The 19,001-nt window shown below is 43.0% G+C and overlaps 2 protein-coding genes across 2 annotated transcripts; both read left to right on the forward strand.

Annotated features, from left to right (window-relative positions):
• Nucleotides 1-520: 520 nt before the first annotated feature.
• Nucleotides 521-1,474, forward strand: Olfr1395 (olfactory receptor 1395). The gene has a single exon (NM_146877.1). It carries the CDS (start codon nt 521-523, stop codon nt 1,472-1,474), a length of 954 nt encoding a protein of 317 aa, NP_667088.1.
• A 10,803-nt stretch (nt 1,475-12,277) lies between these two features.
• Nucleotides 12,278-13,216, forward strand: Olfr1394 (olfactory receptor 1394). The gene has a single exon (NM_146276.1). It carries the CDS (start codon nt 12,278-12,280, stop codon nt 13,214-13,216), a length of 939 nt encoding a protein of 312 aa, NP_666388.1.
• Nucleotides 13,217-19,001: the final 5,785 nt, after the last annotated feature.

A 19,001-nucleotide genomic window follows, 5' to 3' on the forward strand; every position in this document is an offset into this window, starting at 1 on the left:
CTTGACCTAGAGAGCTAGAGATGAGAGCAGGAAAATAAACATAGTTCCTGTCAGGGACAGAGACTATTTATTACATTAGTTAAAAAAAAAAACAAAAACAAAAAAAACCCCAAAAACTTTGAAACTAATGTTAGAACAACCAACACAATCTTTTCTTTTTTCAAATCTTTAAAGAGCCTACACATTTATTTTAAACCAAGTTATTTTTAAAGATGACAATACTCCAGGTGGTGGTGGTGTACACCTTTAATTCCAGCAATTAGGAGGCAGAGGCAGGCAGATCTCTATGAGTTTGAGGCCAGCCTGGTCTACAGTTCTAGGACAGCAAGGGCTACACAGAGAAACTCTGTCTTGAAAAACCAAAACCAAAACCAAACAAACAAGATGACAACACATTGGACAAAGTCACAGTATCATATATATATATATATATATATATATATATATATATATATATATATATATATATATATATTGCTGAATTTGTAAACCTGCTTCCAGATCCCAGCGCTCCCTAACAATGGCCTGGGCAGGCAACCAGACTCTCATCTCTCACTTTGTCCTCCTGGGCCTCTTCACCCACTCTCCACTGCATCTCTTCCTCTTCTCCATCATTATGGTCATGTTCCTGGTGGCCCTCTCTGGCAATGGGCTCATGATCCTCCTCATCCTTATGGACTCTCGCCTGCACACCCCGATGTACTTCTTCCTCAGTTGGCTGTCCCTCATGGACCTCATGCTCATCTCCACCATTGTGCCACGGATGGCTGCTGACTTTCTCCTGGGCCGTGGCTCCATCTCCTTCGCTGGCTGTGGGCTCCAGATTCTCTTCTTCCTCACCCTCCTGGGGGATGAGTGCTTCCTGCTAGCCTTCATGGCCTATGACCGCTATGTGGCCATTAGCAACCCGCTGAGATACTCTGTAATCATGAGCCGCCGTGTCTGCTGGCTCATGGTAGCGGGGTCTTGGCTCTTTGGCCTGGTAGATGGGCTGATCCAGGCTGTTTTTACACTTCGCTTCCCCTACTGCGGTTCCCAGGAGATCGACCACTTCTTCTGTGAGGTTCCTGCTGTGCTCAAGCTGGCCTGTGCTGACACCAGTCTCTACGAGACCATGATCTATGTCTGCTGTGTCCTCATGCTTCTCCTGCCCTTTTCTGTCATCTCGGCTTCCTACCTCAGGATCCTGGTGGCAGTGCTCCGGATGCGCTCTGCAGAAGGGCGGCGGAAGGCCTTCGCTACCTGTTCCTCCCACATGATCGTGGTCTCCCTCTTCTACGGGGCTGCCATGATCACATACATGAGGCCACAGGCCTACCACTCCTCCAAGCAGGACAAAGTGGTCTCTGCTTTCTACACCATGATCACGCCCATGCTCAACCCTCTTATTTACAGTCTAAGGAACAAAGAAGTGACCGGAGCCCTGAGGAAACTACTGGGAAAGTGTCCCTGTGGTGGTGGGACTCTTGGTTGAACTTGGTGTCAGAAGAGGTGAGGGACAACGCTTGAGAGCCTGGATCTGTCAGCTGTGGTTTGTCTGGGGGATACCCAAATGTATCCTATTGAAATCATGTGCACACATTTATGCTTTCTTCATTCTTGAATGTTTTTACTGGGTATAAAATTATATGCTGACATTTGTTTCCTGTCTTGAAATGTCTTTTCTGGTTACTTCTGATAAGTGCTCAACTGTGTCTTTTAAAGGAGAGCCTGTATTGTGAGATTACTTTTGGCTACTTTTCTTTACACACCTTGTCATCTGCAGCTTAAAAATGGCATGTCTCTAGAGTGGGTTTGATTTAAAATTAATGGACTTGAATGTCCCTAAAATTGTTAATGTCTGTGGACTAGACATTTTAAAGACAATGTATATGAATACTTACCAAATTTGAGGGCTTTTGTGGGCTAGTTGCTTATTTTGTCCATTTTTGAAAAGGTCTCACAAGGTAGCTCAGGATGCCCCTAAACTCTCCAGCCTCCTGCCTGAGCGCCCTCTGTGCTGGGACTGTAGCACTACAGCCCTTTCCCTTAGACTGTGGATGGATAGTCTACAGACACATATTCATCATAATTATCCTATGATATATGAGCCTGCTTCCAACTTAACAATTTAAGACTGCCAGGATGCTCAAACGTGAGTATCCGATGCTGCTGTGATTCTTTCATTTGCCTTCATTTTGTTTGGCCCTGAAATATTTGATTAGCCCATTTTGCAGTTCAGAGGTCAGCACCCTAACCCACAGGCCAAATCTGGCCCACTGGTTGTTTTAGTCAAACTCCATTAAGCTTCCTTCCTGATAAACAAGAGCTGGGTAGTTGTGACATCTCCGTGTGCTCCAGCAATCCTGAAATAGGAACTGTCTTACCCTTTACAGGGTAAGCTTTATCGGTTCCCACCTTCGATTGTTAACATTTTCCCTCTGTTTCCAAGATGGCTCTTATTTCACACCATAACCCAGCATTTCAGCCATTGTATTTCTCAAGTCTAGAGTCATTTTATTCTTAGGGCTTCCATTTCTCTCTCAAACACAGTTGAAGATCTCCATATGTTCAAGCAGTCTCATAGTCTTTACATTCATTAAAAATGTATGAGATGTAAAACCATGATCGATTTTTAAATTTAAGAGATCTGTTAGTCTGGCTGGACTGTTTCTCTGGATGTTTTCTTTGTTGTGCACTTTGAATAAAAATCATATTGAAGAATAAACCAGACAATTTTTGTTCTAGTCATTTTGTTTTGAGGGCGAATGCCATTCTTCAAACTGACTGTTAATCTGTTAACTTTTAGTTTCCCTTTGATTTAGAATGAGATATCGGCCCTTCGCTACAACCTTTGATTTCTTTTATTGCAATGCTCACTTAGGGTATTTGTTTGAGCATAGTAGGATTGGAGCTGCAAGTAGGATAAGACTTATTGGTTCCCACCTTAGATTGCTGACATTTTCCCTCTATTTTCAAGATGGCTCTTATTTCACACCATAACCCAGCATTTCAGCCATTGTATTTTTCAAGTCTAAGGGGTTGGAGTCCACCTCTGGTAGCATGTGATTAGTTCTGTATGCACCTCCAGTGGGGCCTGACTAAAATGCAATTGAGAGAACTTTCCCTTTTTCTTTTTTTCTTTTTCTTTTTTTTTTTTCTAGCTTCACTTTTTTTCTATCAATTAGCAAAATATCTCTGAGGAGAGTATTTAAATTTATCAGGAGACAAAGATAGAATGGCTGCAAGTTGCAGGCCAGCTTGGACTGTATAGTAGGACCCTTTATCCAAAGAAAAAGTTTTAACAAAAGATGCTTATATCTGAGATTCTTCCAGATTCCAACCTGTTGTACTAGCCCATTAATTGTAGAGGAATTTTAATCCAGCTAAGAATATAGCACAGTGGTACAACACTTGTCTAGCACAGAGGGATTCCGAGATCCAATCCCAGGTACTACATCAAAGATGGAAAAAGACCAAAACATAAATTTGATCCTTTCTCCTGGCATTGCAAACCTCGCTTCCCTGTGTAATGCCATCTTTTGCCAGTGGGCATAGCTTATTCATTCACTGACTGTTTTGTTTTGTTTTTTCCCAGTGAGGTCTTAGTTGATTCACCTTAGTGAATTCTGCTTCCGTATCTGTCTTCCATCTGTTTCTTCACCTCCAGTCCTGGAACTGAAGGCAGACATCACACCCACCAGGACAGGACTCCATTCCTGAGCTACAGTACTAATTCTCTATTCCCTGAACACAAAGTCTGCTGTCCAGTTTCATATCTTTGAATTTAAAATAAAACTGCCCAGGCTGGGAGAACTATCTGGACCAGTAAGTGGAAAGGCTGTAAGAGCCAGGAGAACACCAAGAAATCTGTATTTTCCAGACACAACAGGATTGACATACATATCAACTCACTTCTAGAGAAAATTGTATTATTTTTGTTTCAAAGTAAAAGTTTCAAGGAAGAGGAGAAACATGTTTGCCTCTGGTGTCTTTTAATATTTTTATTGACTGTGTGTGTGGTTGAGTATGTCATGTGTGTGCACGAACCTGTGAAGGGGAGAAGAATCAGATATCATGGTGCCAGAGTTACAGGTGTTGTGAGCCACACAATGAAGGTGCCAGGAACTGAACAGAGACTATGGTAGCATGCACAGGCCAGCACAAGTTCAATCCGGATAGAGCCCAGCACTGAGACAGGCCTGGGACTAACTAAAAAGCTACCTTCAATTTACAACTGATTGCAAAGGAAAAATTAGTTTTTTCCAATGGTGTCTCACTGGGTCTATAAACCACACTGAAGACCATGTCCTATGCCTAGCAGTAGATGGCTAATACTCTACAAATTTATTTTTGGTATTTTGGGAGCTTTTTTTTTATTTCACAAGGCTTTATTTGGCCTTTCCCCCCCCCCCCCAACTGGTCTTCCTTATATCTTAGTTTTGTGTTTTTCTGTTTTGTGTGTGTGTGTGCTCCCATGTCTATGTATGTGTGTTAGTACTTACTTTTTTGGTTTTAAATTATGATATTTTTTTATTTGCTCTTACTTTTTAAAAGAATGAGAAGGCCATGGAGTTGGATGGGTTGGGAGGTAGGAAAATCTGGGAGGTGGGGGGAGGAGATGGGGAGGGGAAAATGTGATCAGAATATAGTGTATGAAAAGGGGCTTTTCAATTAAAAAAAGCTTCGGCCTCTTTAAACTTCTATTAGGAGGATATTTAAAACTCTTGTGTAGTGCTGGCATTGAACCTAGAGCTTTCATGCAAGCTAGACAGGCCCTCTATCACTGGGCTGTACTTCCAGTCCCAAACTTATTTTACATGCTAGTCTATTAGTAATCACACAGTCATATTGTATGCATATATATGTATACACACACACACACACACATTGATGCTGATGACTAAATTGAAGTCCCAATGTTCTGCCATAGTCATCCCTAGCCTTCAATCAGAATCTTAAGAGCTGTGCCAGCTGACCTAGCCAACGGCTTCCTTCAGTTTTCAAGGGTTAATGCTAATATTAGAGCCCAGGGGAGCATACATCTGGTCAAAGTTGAACCCAGGCTAGTCCAGGCCTTGGCAATGGCTATAGTGTTGCTCAGTATGCATGCACCTTGCTGTGTCTTGGCCAGGTCTCTACCAGGTACCATGGTGGGAGTTCAGTGGTTAAATGCTTAAGATTAAAACACCGGGCTGGAGAGAGGCCTCAGTGGCTAAGAGCACAAGCTCTTCTTCCAGAGGTTCTGAATTTAATTCCCAGCAACCACGTGGTGGCTCACAACCATCTGGTGTGTCTGAAGACAGCAACAGTGTACTCATATACGTTAAATAAATAAATATATTTTAAAAAATACTCAAAAACCAAAATGCCAAAAGTGAGATTTAAAATTTTCAGTTGCTAACAGAATGGAAGAAGTGAAGAGGAATTTGAGAAGGGAGGAACTGTCTCACCCTGAGGGCTACTAGGAGGAAGGACAGAGAGTCCCTTAGGAGATGTGAGTGTCAGAAATGGGTGTACCTAACTGCTCCAGCAGCCGCTGTCTCAGTGGTGTGGTTTCTGGAGCTATTTTGTTTGAAGGAACTGATCCGTAGCTGAGTTTGAAGGAGAGCAAACAATATCTTAGTCTATCCATTTCCTTATGAAAGGAAGTTTTCATAAAATTATAAGGCTATCTGTGATGTACTAGGATGGCTTATGTATGAGGAGGAACTGTAACTAAGACAAAGACACGGAAAAATTAAACCCAAGTCATTTCATTATGCACAGACTTCAGAATCTGATTAAGAAATATAACTTTGACCTCCTCAATGGTCTTGGAGGATTCCTAGGAAGGTGGGGTAAGGTCTGTGTATAGGTTCCATGTAGGCAGTCTGGAGACTGCTGTAACTAGACTCTAGATGGGGCCAACAGATGAAAATCAGGCCCCTTTTTTTCTAATCTTTATTTCCCTTTAATCTTTTCCTCTCTGTCCCAAATCACCCCGGCTGGTCTGGAACTTGCCATGTAGTCCAGGATGCCCTAAAACTTAGAGAGGCCCACTTGCTTCTACTTCCCAAGTGCTGGGATGCCAGAGGGTCTGCGGCACTGGGACTAAAGGCATCCATCACTATGCCCAGCTATTCCCTACTCACCATGTCTGCAGCTTCTGACTGTCAATCAAAACTCAAGAGACAGTAGCTGACTCCCTTGCTATGGCAACTTTGGGTAAATAGCCTTGGGTTTTCTTTGATTGGTCTTTATTTATTTCCACAGTGCTTAATAATTATTTGTGTATTGAGTGATTAACCAGTGACTGATATAGGAAAGTATTGGGTGTGAATTGAAAACAAGGGTCACAGAACACGTGAACTGTTCATCCATTAACAAAACTCCCAGAGTACAGGCAGACATTCTGGCACTCAGTGGCTGCCCTGGGACAAGGTAAACATGGCTCTTGGGGAAGAGTAGGTGGCATGTTAGACAATATCCCATGGGTGTCTCCTTCTGTAATTTACTGGGAGTCTAGGGTATTTTTCGGAATTAGGGCTATGGGGAGTGAACTTTGTCCTGGAGCCAGTTCATTATTTGGATTTCCTTTTTGGAGCAGAGTACATGTCTATTCCCTGATCTCATTAATAGCTGGGTCTGGAGTCCCAAGATGTCTATCTTGAATAAACCTGGGACATGAGCTCATTATCAGCTTTGAAAGAAACAGAAGACTACCTTGAGTGGTTAGGTCTATAAATCTATATCTGCAGCTTTGGGGTTGGGGGGTAAAGAGTGTGTAAATGTCACCCCTCCCCAGGACCAACACTTACACACTCTACCAAAGACTGGATTTGCAGAGTGAAGTAGAAGGTAAACTATGGGGAGTTGACTGGGGCTGGAAGACGCTGAAGAGGTGAGGGAGAGTCTGAGTGATGAGGGGCTGAAGGTGGTCAGGAGTTGGGAAGAGCTGTTCTGACGTTAGCCTTTCACTTCAGGCTCTCTGGAGAAAGTTGGGCTGAACATGGAGGTACCTGTGTGCTTTGACTGGCAAAGGCACTGGGAAGCAGGATGGTGGGTGGCACTCTTGGTTTTCACAATGGTGAAACTGTTGTCTTTGTTCATCTAATCTTGGGCTGAGTTCCAAGGTCAGTAAGATGATCCATTGAGTCCTAACTGCATCCACTTGTACTCTGACGTCCTCAGTGTGTTGGCCAGAGCAGCTCTTGAACTCCATCCAGACTATATTCTGCCTTCCTTTATGGGTGCCTGTCTGCAGCTTGCTATGTCTTAGGTATCTCCTCATCGATTTCCATGATCTCCTCACTCTATCCAGATTTTCTGCTACTATCAAATGAGAATATAGACCCAGATTGCCCTAAACCAATGTGTGAAAGCCTAATTACTTCCCCTGTAGCTCAGCTCACCCGAGGAGCCAAAAAGCAATAAATGGAAGAACCCCACCCAGATCCAGCAAATAAGAACGCCAGGAGTGTACATCAACACATACACTTATAAAAACTCTCTGCATTCCTTCTGTCTCAGCCTCTTGAAAGCCAAGATTACAGATGTGAGCCACCATGCCTGGCAGGTTTTGCTCTTTAAAACACTTTCCAAAGTGTCTCAGAGACACAATATGATTAAAAAACACAAATGCCTTCCTCCCATAGAAGCGCAGAACTGTCTCTAGTTAAAATATGGAAGAAGTTTATTGTTCCTTTGAATCAAGCCCAGTGAGCTAGCAGATATCTGGTCCAATCACCAAACCAAATGGCTCGGAAGTTCCTGCTTCGGCTCATAAAAATATTCATTTCAAGTCGGCTGTAGCGTTCTCTGCCTTGCTTTGATACTTTAAAGTTTATGTTGAGGATTCCTTCCTCTTCATCTTCCTTACTGTCCTCCTGCCCTGTGTCTATTTTTATATTTTCAAGTCGAGATACGTCTCAAACTTGTGATCCTCCTGCCTCAGAGTACTGGAATTATACCACATCTGGTTAGTTTGGGTTGACAAATAGTGTTTGTATGTATTCCTTAGGCTATAATCCAATGTTGCGTATGTACACATTACAGAATTCTTGAATCAACCTAACGAGCATATGTGTTCCCTTTGTGGTGAAAATGTGCAAGCATTACTAACCCTCAGCAGCTGTGAAGCATGAAACATTACTTTGTACCAAGCTCACTGTATTGTGCAGTAAATAAGAAAATGTACTTTCTCCTCTGCACTGTTACTTTCACTGGAGTCTCAGGGAATGTCCTAGATCCTGACAGATGTTTTACAATTTGTCTGATAAAGCTGATAGTGTACACTTCCTTGCCCACCACATAGGATGGGGTGTGAGCACTGGCCCAATTTTTCTTTCATAAATTGGATGAATGTAACAAAATAATGGTTCTAAAGAGTTTCATCCACCTAGATTAAGCACTAAGTTTGGCAAATTATGTTTGATAGTGACATGCGCAGGCATGTCCCCAGTACCTGCCCTCATGTTTTCTAAAGTCAAGTATCAGGTAAGATAGTGGTTGGGTTGCACCCAGATTCTCCGGCTTCCTGGAAACCTTTGACATTGACATTCATCTTTGTTCAGCACCCGGCTCTTTTGAGGGCAAACCAAAACCTCTCCCTACCTAGAAAAACAGAAAACCCTCTCAACAGACAAACATAGAGGAGAAAGACAACACCTTTTGTTACTGAATAAGCCTTCCACCAGAGGTGATGTTCCTCATGGGGAAAGGCCATGACGAGAAAGAAGGGAGGCTCAAGCTTTTGTATTCACAAACCCTTGTAAGCAGATCTGCCTACATGCTTATGCAGCTCTAGGGATGGACCTAGCTGGCATGGCAGGGGAATAAAGAGAGGACGGACGGACGGACACACAGAAAATCTCAGATTGGGTGGACCAGGCTCTCCGATGGGGAAACTGCAGCTGGAATCTCCTCAGGTTTATTTTATACAGTTGGATAGTGAAACAAGGTTATTGTATAAGCTGAACAAGAAGGTAGGGTTATAAGACACAGATAAACAAGGAGCCTGGGCTATTACACAGCTAAACAAAGAGACTGGCTTACCTAGCTTGGTAAGTGCAGTCTCTGTAGGGGAGCAGTCTTCAGGCTGTGACCATCCACAAGGCAGAAAGCTATGGTGGACATTTTCTTTATACACTGTCAATATTTGCTCTTGGATTAGGAGAGATGTTGCCATTTCCATGAGCCTAGCTCAAGGAAGGTTTTGCTATGTTCCAAGAGTCTAAGGCTCTGGGATTCTTGATATAGTAGTGCCCTTGTCAACAACCCACATTTACACAGGATGTCACTCATTCCCTACACTGGGGCATGTATTACTACACAGTTTCTTTCCGGTAAATGGACACTAGTCCCCCAAAAAGAGGATATGACTGTTGTCATACATGATTTACCTTAAATTTGTTTGCCAATTGAACAACACCAGCTAGATAATTGACTCTGTGTAAAGGAAAATTAAAATTACATCTATCCGAAAGGAAGCAACTTTGTGTTTCTGAAGGAAGTGCCAGGCTCCAGTTAGATTCCTACACTACCCCAGTGCCCAGGACCAGCTTCAGCTGAGGGTAGGGCTTGGAGTGGGTGGATACAACAGTGGGGAGGGAAGAATTGGACATGGAAACATTTCTGTTTCATAAGAGACAGGACAGAGAAGAAGCACATCTTGGTTTGGTTTGACCTACTCTGACAGCCTGTGTATTTCACAGGCTTTATTTATACATAAGATCATTTCCTCAGAAACTCTTCATTTATACACAGCTTTTCAAAATACATTTTCTTTTAAAGTCTTCCTTGACTATATATGAATATGGAAAGAGGAACAAAGCAAGCAAACAGCAATTTCACAAGAGCAAAAAATTAACATTATGACAAAATCAATTTTCTTTTAAGTCAATATCTTCTTCCTTAAGATTAGTGTTGTAAAGCTTTGTGGTTAGAGAAGTGCTAGACAGGATGACTCTATTTGAATTTGGTTCTGTTTCAATTTGGCAGAGAATTAATAAATCAAAAGTTATTTCCTACTACCTGTTATATCATACTTGGCTTTCTACTAAAGTTCAATCTCTGTGACCCTTATTTAATTCTGCCTTTCCTTCCTCTATATTTTTTTTATATTTGTCATAAGATCATTGTCGTTTTTCTTTGATTCTTAAAATACAGTGCAGCCCCTTGCTTAAGCTAAGGTGGCCTGTTTTCTGGTTTTCTACAATATCAGAAAAGTTCTGGTCTGACAATTATGTTCAGGAAGGCAGGCAGTTTGCTGAGCCAAAACGTTTTTCTCTGTGTCTCTGTCATGAGCCCTTGTTTCAATACGATTCCTATGTTTACTACAATTCTGTAATGAATAGAGGAACATCAGGATTCCTAAAACTGCTTACTTTTGCCTTTAGGAAGGTCCCAAGGCTTGTCATTAACTGTGTGACCACAGTCTCTTCTATTCATACAAGTTCCTTATGTCTGTAGCTGAACATGGAAACCTAGAGATTCAATTACAGCTTGTCAGCTTCTAGAATTTCCCTAAATTTTTCTTCTTTAATAATTTTTCTTAAACCCTCTGACTTATTCTTACTAATAACATGCATTAACAATCTAAATGTGAATAATTTTTCTCAAATCCTCTGTCTCATTCTTACTAATAACATACATTAATAATCGAAATGTGTATCCAAATAATAAGTCCTTAAGAAAGAGTCAGTTTTCTTCATAACTGTTTTTCCTAAGGAACTTTCATTTATCTCATTCTTTTTTACACCAGCTTTTTGTTATCCCAGCTCTATTTTTCTGAGAGAGGCCTTTATCAGGGAGAAATAGAAGTATAAGCAAAAGGTGCATAGCAAATTTCCACCAAGGGTAGCGAAGGGTCAGTCCTGGTCTTCCAAGTACTAGAACCTTGTCAAACAGCACCTTTAGGATGATTGGTACCGCCACCCCAGAGATTGAGATAAGGGCACAGTCTCCCCTTCTTCCTTCTTTCTTTTCCCTCCTCCCTTCTCCTTCCCAAGGAACACACTCAACCCAGGACCTCAAACATACTGGTACATTGAAGTACAAAAGCAATTCCTTTCTCTCTCTCTCTCTCTCTCTCTCTCTCTCTCTCTCTCTCTCTCTCTCTCTCTCTCTCTCTCTCTCTCCCTCCCTCCCTCCCTCCCTCCCCCTCCCTCCCTCCCTCCCTCCCTCTCTCTCTCTCTCTCTCTCTCTCTCTCTCTCTCTCTCTCTGAGGGTCTCACTCGTTAGCTCTGACTGTCTTAGTTCTCACTATGTAGACCAGGCTGTCCTAGAACTCATAGAGATCTGCCTGTCTCTGCCTCCTAAGTGCTGAGATTAATCTTTTTTTCTCGATAACTGCATTTCAAAGGGCTTTAGATCTTAGGTCTTGGAAAGAGACATTCCCAGGTCAGAAACATCACTAAAGCAAGAATTTCGCTAAGCTTTTGAAAGATTTAAAGAGATATTGGGAATATGTAAAGTGAATAAATAAAAAATGTATTTAGATAAATAAATTAGTTGGAGGGAAAGACATAGCATAGTAGCATATACACAGAGAGGTGGAAGGCGGGAGGATCAAGAGTTCAGGGCCATCCTTGGATACATAATGAGTTCAAGGCCAAACTGGGCTAGAGATCCTGTTTCAAAAACAACAACAAAGCTTTAAAAGGACTGACATTCATCTCACCTAGATGGGGCTCACTTAGTTTTCTAAGGCAGGTGCTCCAAGAGAAGAGGTGGAGAGAAGTCGCTGCCCTCCTGCATCTTATAACGAACATATTGTATAAGTGGGGGTACGTGGGCCATGACACGTGTATGGAAGTCAGACTTCCATGGAGTCCGTTCTGCCTTCTGCATGGCTTCTGGAGAATGCTCAGGTCATTAGTCTTACACAGCAAGCACCTTTACCTGCTGAGCCACCACGCCAGCCTGCTTCCCTTATTCTTATCAAGGCTTTTGGTTTAATTGTGTTACCTTAACCCCTTCCATCCAGTCTTCTTTATTCTTCTGTCTCTTGGGTCATCCAATGCTTCACTTCCCTGGCTCCTAAATCCCGAAAGGGGAAAGCCTCTTTCCCTGAAGCTCTTCCTCCCACCGGCTATTTAGCTACCCCTCATCCGTTACCCTGCCTGTGTCCTCGTTCCTGCCTCTCTCAAGAGAAATAAGGACCAATTCATGCTTGGTACACTTGAAAGCAGCTGGGAGGAAATGAATTGTTACTGCAGGAGGAGAGGGTAGGGCAGGAGTCAAAGGACTAGTCTCCACCTTTGGGTTTTGTGCTACCGAGATGCCCACTAATCCGTTTTGTTTGTTTCTCAGGGTCATGGCAGAGGAGCTCTGGAATCATTCCTCCCTGTCCAGCTTCATCCTTGCCGGCCTGTTCGGCCACTCACCTTATGACTCTTTCTTCTTCTCCCTGGTTCTTCTGGCCTTTGGGGCTGCTGTGGTTGGTAACATCCTCCTCTTGATGGTCATCCAGGTGGATAGACGCCTGCACACCCCCATGTACTTCTTCCTCAGTCAGCTCTCCATCATGGACTTGACTATGACATGCACAGTGGTACCCAAGATGGCAACCAACTTTCTCTCAGGCGGGAAGCTCATCTCGCTGGGAGGCTGTGCGTCTCAGATCTTCTTTGTAGTTACTGTAGGAGGTGCTGAGTGCTTCCTCTTGGCCGTCATGGCCTACGATAGGTATATGGCTGTCTGCTACCCACTGAGGTACCCTGTACTGATGAACTGGAAGGCCTGCTCTTTCTTGGCCACGGCATCCTGGATGGGTGGCATGGCAGACAGTGTGATTGATGTGGGTGTGGTCTTTAGCTTTCCCTATTGTGGATCTCTAGAGGTGGACCACTTCTTCTGTGAGGTTCCTGCCCTGTTGCGCCTCTCCTGTGCAGACACCTCACTATTTGAGGACCTCATCTATGCATGTTGTGTGGTGATGTTACTGCTGCCTCTTGGGGTCATTGTGGCATCCTATGCTCGGGTCCTCACAACTGTGATGAGGATGCCCTCCACTGAGGGGAAACAGAAGGCCCTCACCACTTGCTCTTCCCACCTGGCCGTGGTGGGCCTCTACTACGGGGGAGCCATATTTAGCTACATGCAGCGAGCCTCGGCTAGAACACCACTGGGGGATAGAGCCACCTCCATCTTCTACACTATTGTCACCCCAATGTTCAACCCACTTATTTACAGTCTGAGGAATAGGGAGGTAACCAGTGCCCTGAAGAAGATGCTGGAGAGGTGGGGCATGTAGGCACCCCCACCCCCTCACACCTCACCCTTTGGTTCTTTTCTCATCTGTTCCTTCCTATGCCCATTCTTCTCTGCCTTTCCAATGCTTCCTCTATGCCTTTTGGGGGCCTCTCTGGCTAGGTAGGACTAGACTTTAAGCTGAGAGTAACCTGCTAATATAGGATACCTGGAAGGATGATGAGAGAGTAACAGATGGGTTCCTTAGCTTCCTGGGCCACCTTTCTCCCCCTGAGAACCATCATTTTGAGAATCCAAAGGCTACTGTGAATTTAAGAACCAGGAGACACTCTGTTTTATGTCGTCCTGCGATTGGCAGCCACAGCCTTTCCTCTAAGCTACATGTTAAGCTGGGCATGTGGCTCAGTTGGTAGAGTACTTGCCTAGCATGCACAAAGCACTTGATTCCATTCCCAGCACATGAACCAGACATATTAACCGATGCCTGTCATCTTTCCTCTTGGGAGGAAGAGGTAGGAGAGCCAGAAATTTGAGGTCATCTTTAGCTACACATTGAGTTCCAAGTTCAAGTTCTAAGCTGGCCCTGTTTAAAACAGACAAACAAATACAAAGAAAGCACAGGGAACCAAGCCTGGAAACCGATTCCCAACTCATCTGCACATTGAAAAGTTGAATCAAGCTCCTTGAGATGTGGTGCACAGCTTGGTCTATGTAGGAAATAGGAAACTTTGGGCAAGTTTACATCTCTGTGGACTTCACGTTTCTTATCTGTATAACCATGGTTGCTGATAAAAATCACACCCAGAGTTCCTTGGCATTGACTAATAACTAATTCCTTTCTGTGAAACTCCATTTTTATGTGTCTTGCTACTAGAAAATATAGTTTTGTATCTTTCCACAACCATACTTTATATTTTCTATTGAGAATGGAGTCGCAATGTGTTGCTTTGGATTACATGGGCTCAAGTGACTTTTGAAGTCATCGGGACTGAAGCTGGACAGTAGAACCTTGTAACATGACAATAGAAATGAGACCAAGTCACACATTACAAGCAGGACAGGCAAACTGTGTTGTGACATCTGTCTGAGCTGGCTGACCTCAACTACAGCTAAAGAGAGAGCTCTGAGCCTCAGTCTGAATCAGGCTGCTGGTCACTGGACAAAATGGAGCAGCAGGCTTTTATCAGTGTTGGGGATCATAGGCTGAAGAATGTTAATTGTCATGTCAGAGCCATGCTCTCAAAAGTTTGTCACCTTACATGCAAACTCTGTGACCTTGTACTTGGCCAGCTAATGAGCAGTGGACTTCCCCCAGGAACTGTTGTCAGTCAGTGCTACTGTCTTGTGTAAATATCCCTGCTCTATGACCAGGCTGTAGGACTTACAATGGGACAGAGACAGCGGAAAACATACAACATGTTTTTAATGTGTGTCATGTTAAGATCCCAAAGTTTATTTCATCATCTTGAGTGGTCCCTGCTGCAGGACTACAGACACCCCTCTGCCTTTAATCTTTTAGTATTTATTTATTTCTGTTGTGTTGGAGACTGGGTTCATGTTTCATGCATGGTAGACGAGGGCTCTACCACCAAGCTGCACTCCTAGCTTAGGCTTTGTACCTTAAGCATGGAATCAAGGCATAGAAATGGTAAGAAAGCCACACGTAACTGATTCCTAGATTCATTTTCTGCTTTCTGCACACACAATTCACAAGTACACGTGGTATATGTTACAGGTGTTTGAAGTGCTGTTTAGCTCATTTGGGAACAATCGCCAGGGATTGGGGCAATCTTTCAGAGCTGGAGTTTAAGCCACGGGAAGTACAGAGAGAATAAATAACTCACTCTACACCAGTGGTTCCCAACCTGTGGGTCATGACCCCGATAACATCAGAAAATTGAGATATTTACATCACTATAACAGTAGCAAAATCACAGTTATGAAGTAGCAACAAAAATAATTTATGGTTAAGTGTCTCCACAACATCAGGAACCGTATTAAAGTGTCACAGGCTTAGGAAGATTAAGAACCACAATCATATAGATATAAGATATAAGATATAAGAACCACATATACAATCAAGAGAGTTCACAGATTGATTTGGGGGTGTAGTGCCAGAGACTGAACCCCATGTTAAACATACATTCTACAACTAAGCTAAACTCTAGCTCCCAGATTGTTTATCACCGAAACCAAAGGAGAAACAGAAGTAATGCGTGGTGAGACCCCTGTAGACAGGAATCAGCATTTGCTTTAGGCTTTGTTGCAAGCACTATGTATTGTTTTGTTTTGAGATAGTGCCTGGTGTTACCCTCGCCGACCTCAAATTCTCTGTATAGCCAACAATGATCTTAAATTCCTAGAGTTTCTGTTTCTCCTATGTGCTAGGATTGTAGGCATGGGCTACCACACCAGGCATAAGCACAAGAATTGACTTCTATTAGGACAGACTATCTATGAAGACAAATATTCAGGAGGGAGGTAGGAAGTACTCCTTGGGTGTTTTGTCTTGAGGCAGTGTCTCCTCTCACTATGTAGCCTGGTCTTGCCTTAATCTTATGATCATCCTACTCTCCTGCCTTAGCAACCCCACCTTTAATTGCTTAGATTACAGGTATGTCCAACAATACCCAAGTCAAGATATAATCTTTGATCCATATTTTCAATAGAGACCTCCTTTAAACACATTGGACCAAAAGAAAAAAATGCATACTTAATTATTCCAAAACAAAAGCGACCTCTACCAGTTTCCTGGTACACCATGGCATGTCAAGTACCATGTGGAGGTACAGATGAAGAAGGAAACATGGTCCAGCCCTTGACAGTTTAGAGTCTGGGACATAATTCAAAATGTTTTAGCTAGAAGAGGCATCTGAAAATGAGTTCTAGAGTGGAGAGACAAGAGAGAGAATGAGAACTTGCTGGCCAAAGAGAACCAGACCCACTTCATGTAGGGTCTAATAATCCAGTGTGAGGAGTTAGAGCTCTGAACAAGAAGAGGGAGAATTTGCCCTGAGATAGTTGGTTTGTGTTTGAGAGCCAGGGGCCCATTATACAACTTAGACTGGTTTCAATCTCATTATCTGCCCACATGCTGGGATTACAACTACCTGTTGTAGTATTTTTATGGGGAGTTCGACCCATTCTTGAGTATTTTGCTCCCAAGGTAATGGCATGGAACCACTGTAACTTATTAATAAGCTGTCAGCACTCTGCTGGGCAGGTTCTGAGCTATTCTAACCTACATCCCAGTCATAGGTCCCGTGTTACTTCTCAACTGAGTCTTGCTTTGTTCCATGTGTGTCCTCAGGGAGATTTTGTCTTGACCACATGTTCATTGTCCATCCTCATGGGCCATCCTGCCTCATCCTGCTTCTTCCTCTACCTTTCTACTTCTCCTCATGGTCCCTACTTGAGACCTCCTACTTGATCTCAAGTCTTACCTTCCTCTCTCTCCTGCCCAGTCACAGGCTTTATTTAGCCTTATAAAAGAATCATAAGAGATTATTGGGGAAGCATTCTTTACTGCACATTAGTCAATACAATGCCCATCTCTAGATTACAACCTGATCTCAGCACCTGAATACATAGCACACAAGACCAACCTCAACACGTACCAGCATACCCAGCTGATCTGTTTTAATAGGTCCATTTAGTTCGTGCACTGATTGAATGGGAGGTTATGGAATTCGGATGTTGGTAGAAAGGAACATGACCAGCAGTGAACAGGTTCTGCATACATTTTGAAGTTTAAATAATAAGAATTTTCTACCTTATTGTTAGAGGAGAGAGTCAGGATAGAGTGCCATTAGCTTAGGTTTATGATGGAATGAAGGGCTATGTGTTTTATTTGTTTGTTTCTTAATGTGATGCTAAACATCAAACCCAGAGCCTCCTACATGCTGAACAAGTGTTCTGTCACTGAGCTACACTTCCAACCAAGGGGGAAAAGCCTTTGTTAATTGGACGGTAATTACTCACACAGCCGAACCTACACAGTAAGCTGTAGACATCTCGACACCAAGGTGAGTAAACCTATGGAATACAGCCAACTTCAGCAGTACATTGATTCCTTCCTCTAACTCACCCAGAGACTGAGAAGGCACCTGGCCCCTTCTTACAAAACAGCTGATGCCACACAATCCTAAGTCCCAATTAATAAGTAATTTGTAACCCCCTCATTGTGGTTTACAACTATAAATATAAACCTGTAAACACATTCTCAAGATTGTGCCAATCATCATCTTTCCAGATTTTGATCCTAATGCTAGCATCTTGTTAGAAATTAAGGAGCCTGAAGAGGAGGCAGAGTCTCTCTCATGATCAGCTTGGGACTCCACCTCCCAAGTGTGTCTGTGGTAACACTAATTTCAAGGAAGGGAGATGTATGACAGTTGCTAGTCTTCATTTGAAATCCCCATGGGAGAGAGAGGCAAGAGGAGGTAGTAGGGCTTTGCTGAGGTCTGTTAAGGGAAACCAGCCTATTTTATATTTAATTTTAAAAACTCTAGGCTCCTTGAGAGACCCTGTCTCAAAACATAAAGGTAAGAGAATGATAGAGGGAGGTACCCAAAGCCTTCACATGTACATGCGCACGTGCACGCACACACACACACACACACATGGGCCTCCAAAACAGTCGCACCATAAAAATTTATGGCATCATAACATTGGATAGTATGAATACGTTTATTTTGTATAGTAACAAACAGGTGGCTTCTAACCTCTAGGCTGCATAGTAAGAGCCTGGCTCACTAACACCAACAAGGCACCTTTCCCCTCCCTACAGAACGAATCTAATCATACCTCTGACCATTTAATACTACAAAGAGGCACTTAGAATATTAACAGTCACCAAACATTTCCCCTCCAGAGACTAGCATTGAACTTTTGGGTCTGTTCTCTTTTGGTTTGTTAGGTTTTTTTTCCCAACACACTCTTTGTATGCTTATATTTTTCAAAACCTACTTTAATAAGTGTACTTAAATGCTTTAACCTCCCTTCTAGCCTACCACCCACCAGAGGTAGTGGGAAAGAAGGTTAATAGGGCAAAGGAGGGTGTGGACCTGTTTAGAAATTGTTCTTTGGAGGGAATCCGATCTGTGTTGTCAGAATAACAGCAGTTCAGTTCACACAAATCAGCAGCAGTATCTCGATCCACTTGCAAACACCATTCACGAATCAGCAGTGGCAGGTTGATCCAGGAGAAACCTCAAGGCTCTGTCAATCTGCTGGAGTCTGCAGAAGTGCCAAGAAGCTGCAAGAACACCACCAGAAGTTCTTTGGTGTGTTTCTCTCTGTGAAGTCATGACAAAGACCAGCAAGGAGTAGCAAGGCGAACCAATACCACACAGTGTTGTTCACTGTTGGGATGTATTTATACCTTCTCCAAACATCACATGTTCTCTCAAGCATCTGCTCTAGCAAAACATCATATACCCCTTTCCAGGCAGCTTCCAGAAAATCATCACATATCTGTTCTCAGCAAAACATCTTCTACGTGTCTGCTTCAGCAAAAACATCCTCTGATAAGACAGTTTCCAGAAAAGCATTACATGACACAACTGAGTCTCCGAAGAAACCAGACATTTCCACTTCAGCTCTTTGAATCTGACACACTTGAAGCCTACCTCAAGGTATGTCAAGTCCCTGCAGATGAGTTAACCAGAGACGCTATCAATCACCACCTTTGCTTTCTGGGGTTTGGGGGAGCACCTGAGAGTAAAATAGTCATTGTGTTTACCTCAAGCATCTCTAAAGCTCTCAACACTTATTTTTGAAGAACAATATTTCCCTGCATCACTATGGCACTAACTAAAAATCAACAC

The sequence above is a fragment of the Mus musculus genome, chromosome 11 (assembly GCF_000001635.26).
Source record: "Mus musculus strain C57BL/6J chromosome 11, GRCm38.p6 C57BL/6J".
NCBI lineage: Eukaryota > Metazoa > Chordata > Mammalia > Rodentia > Muridae > Mus > Mus musculus.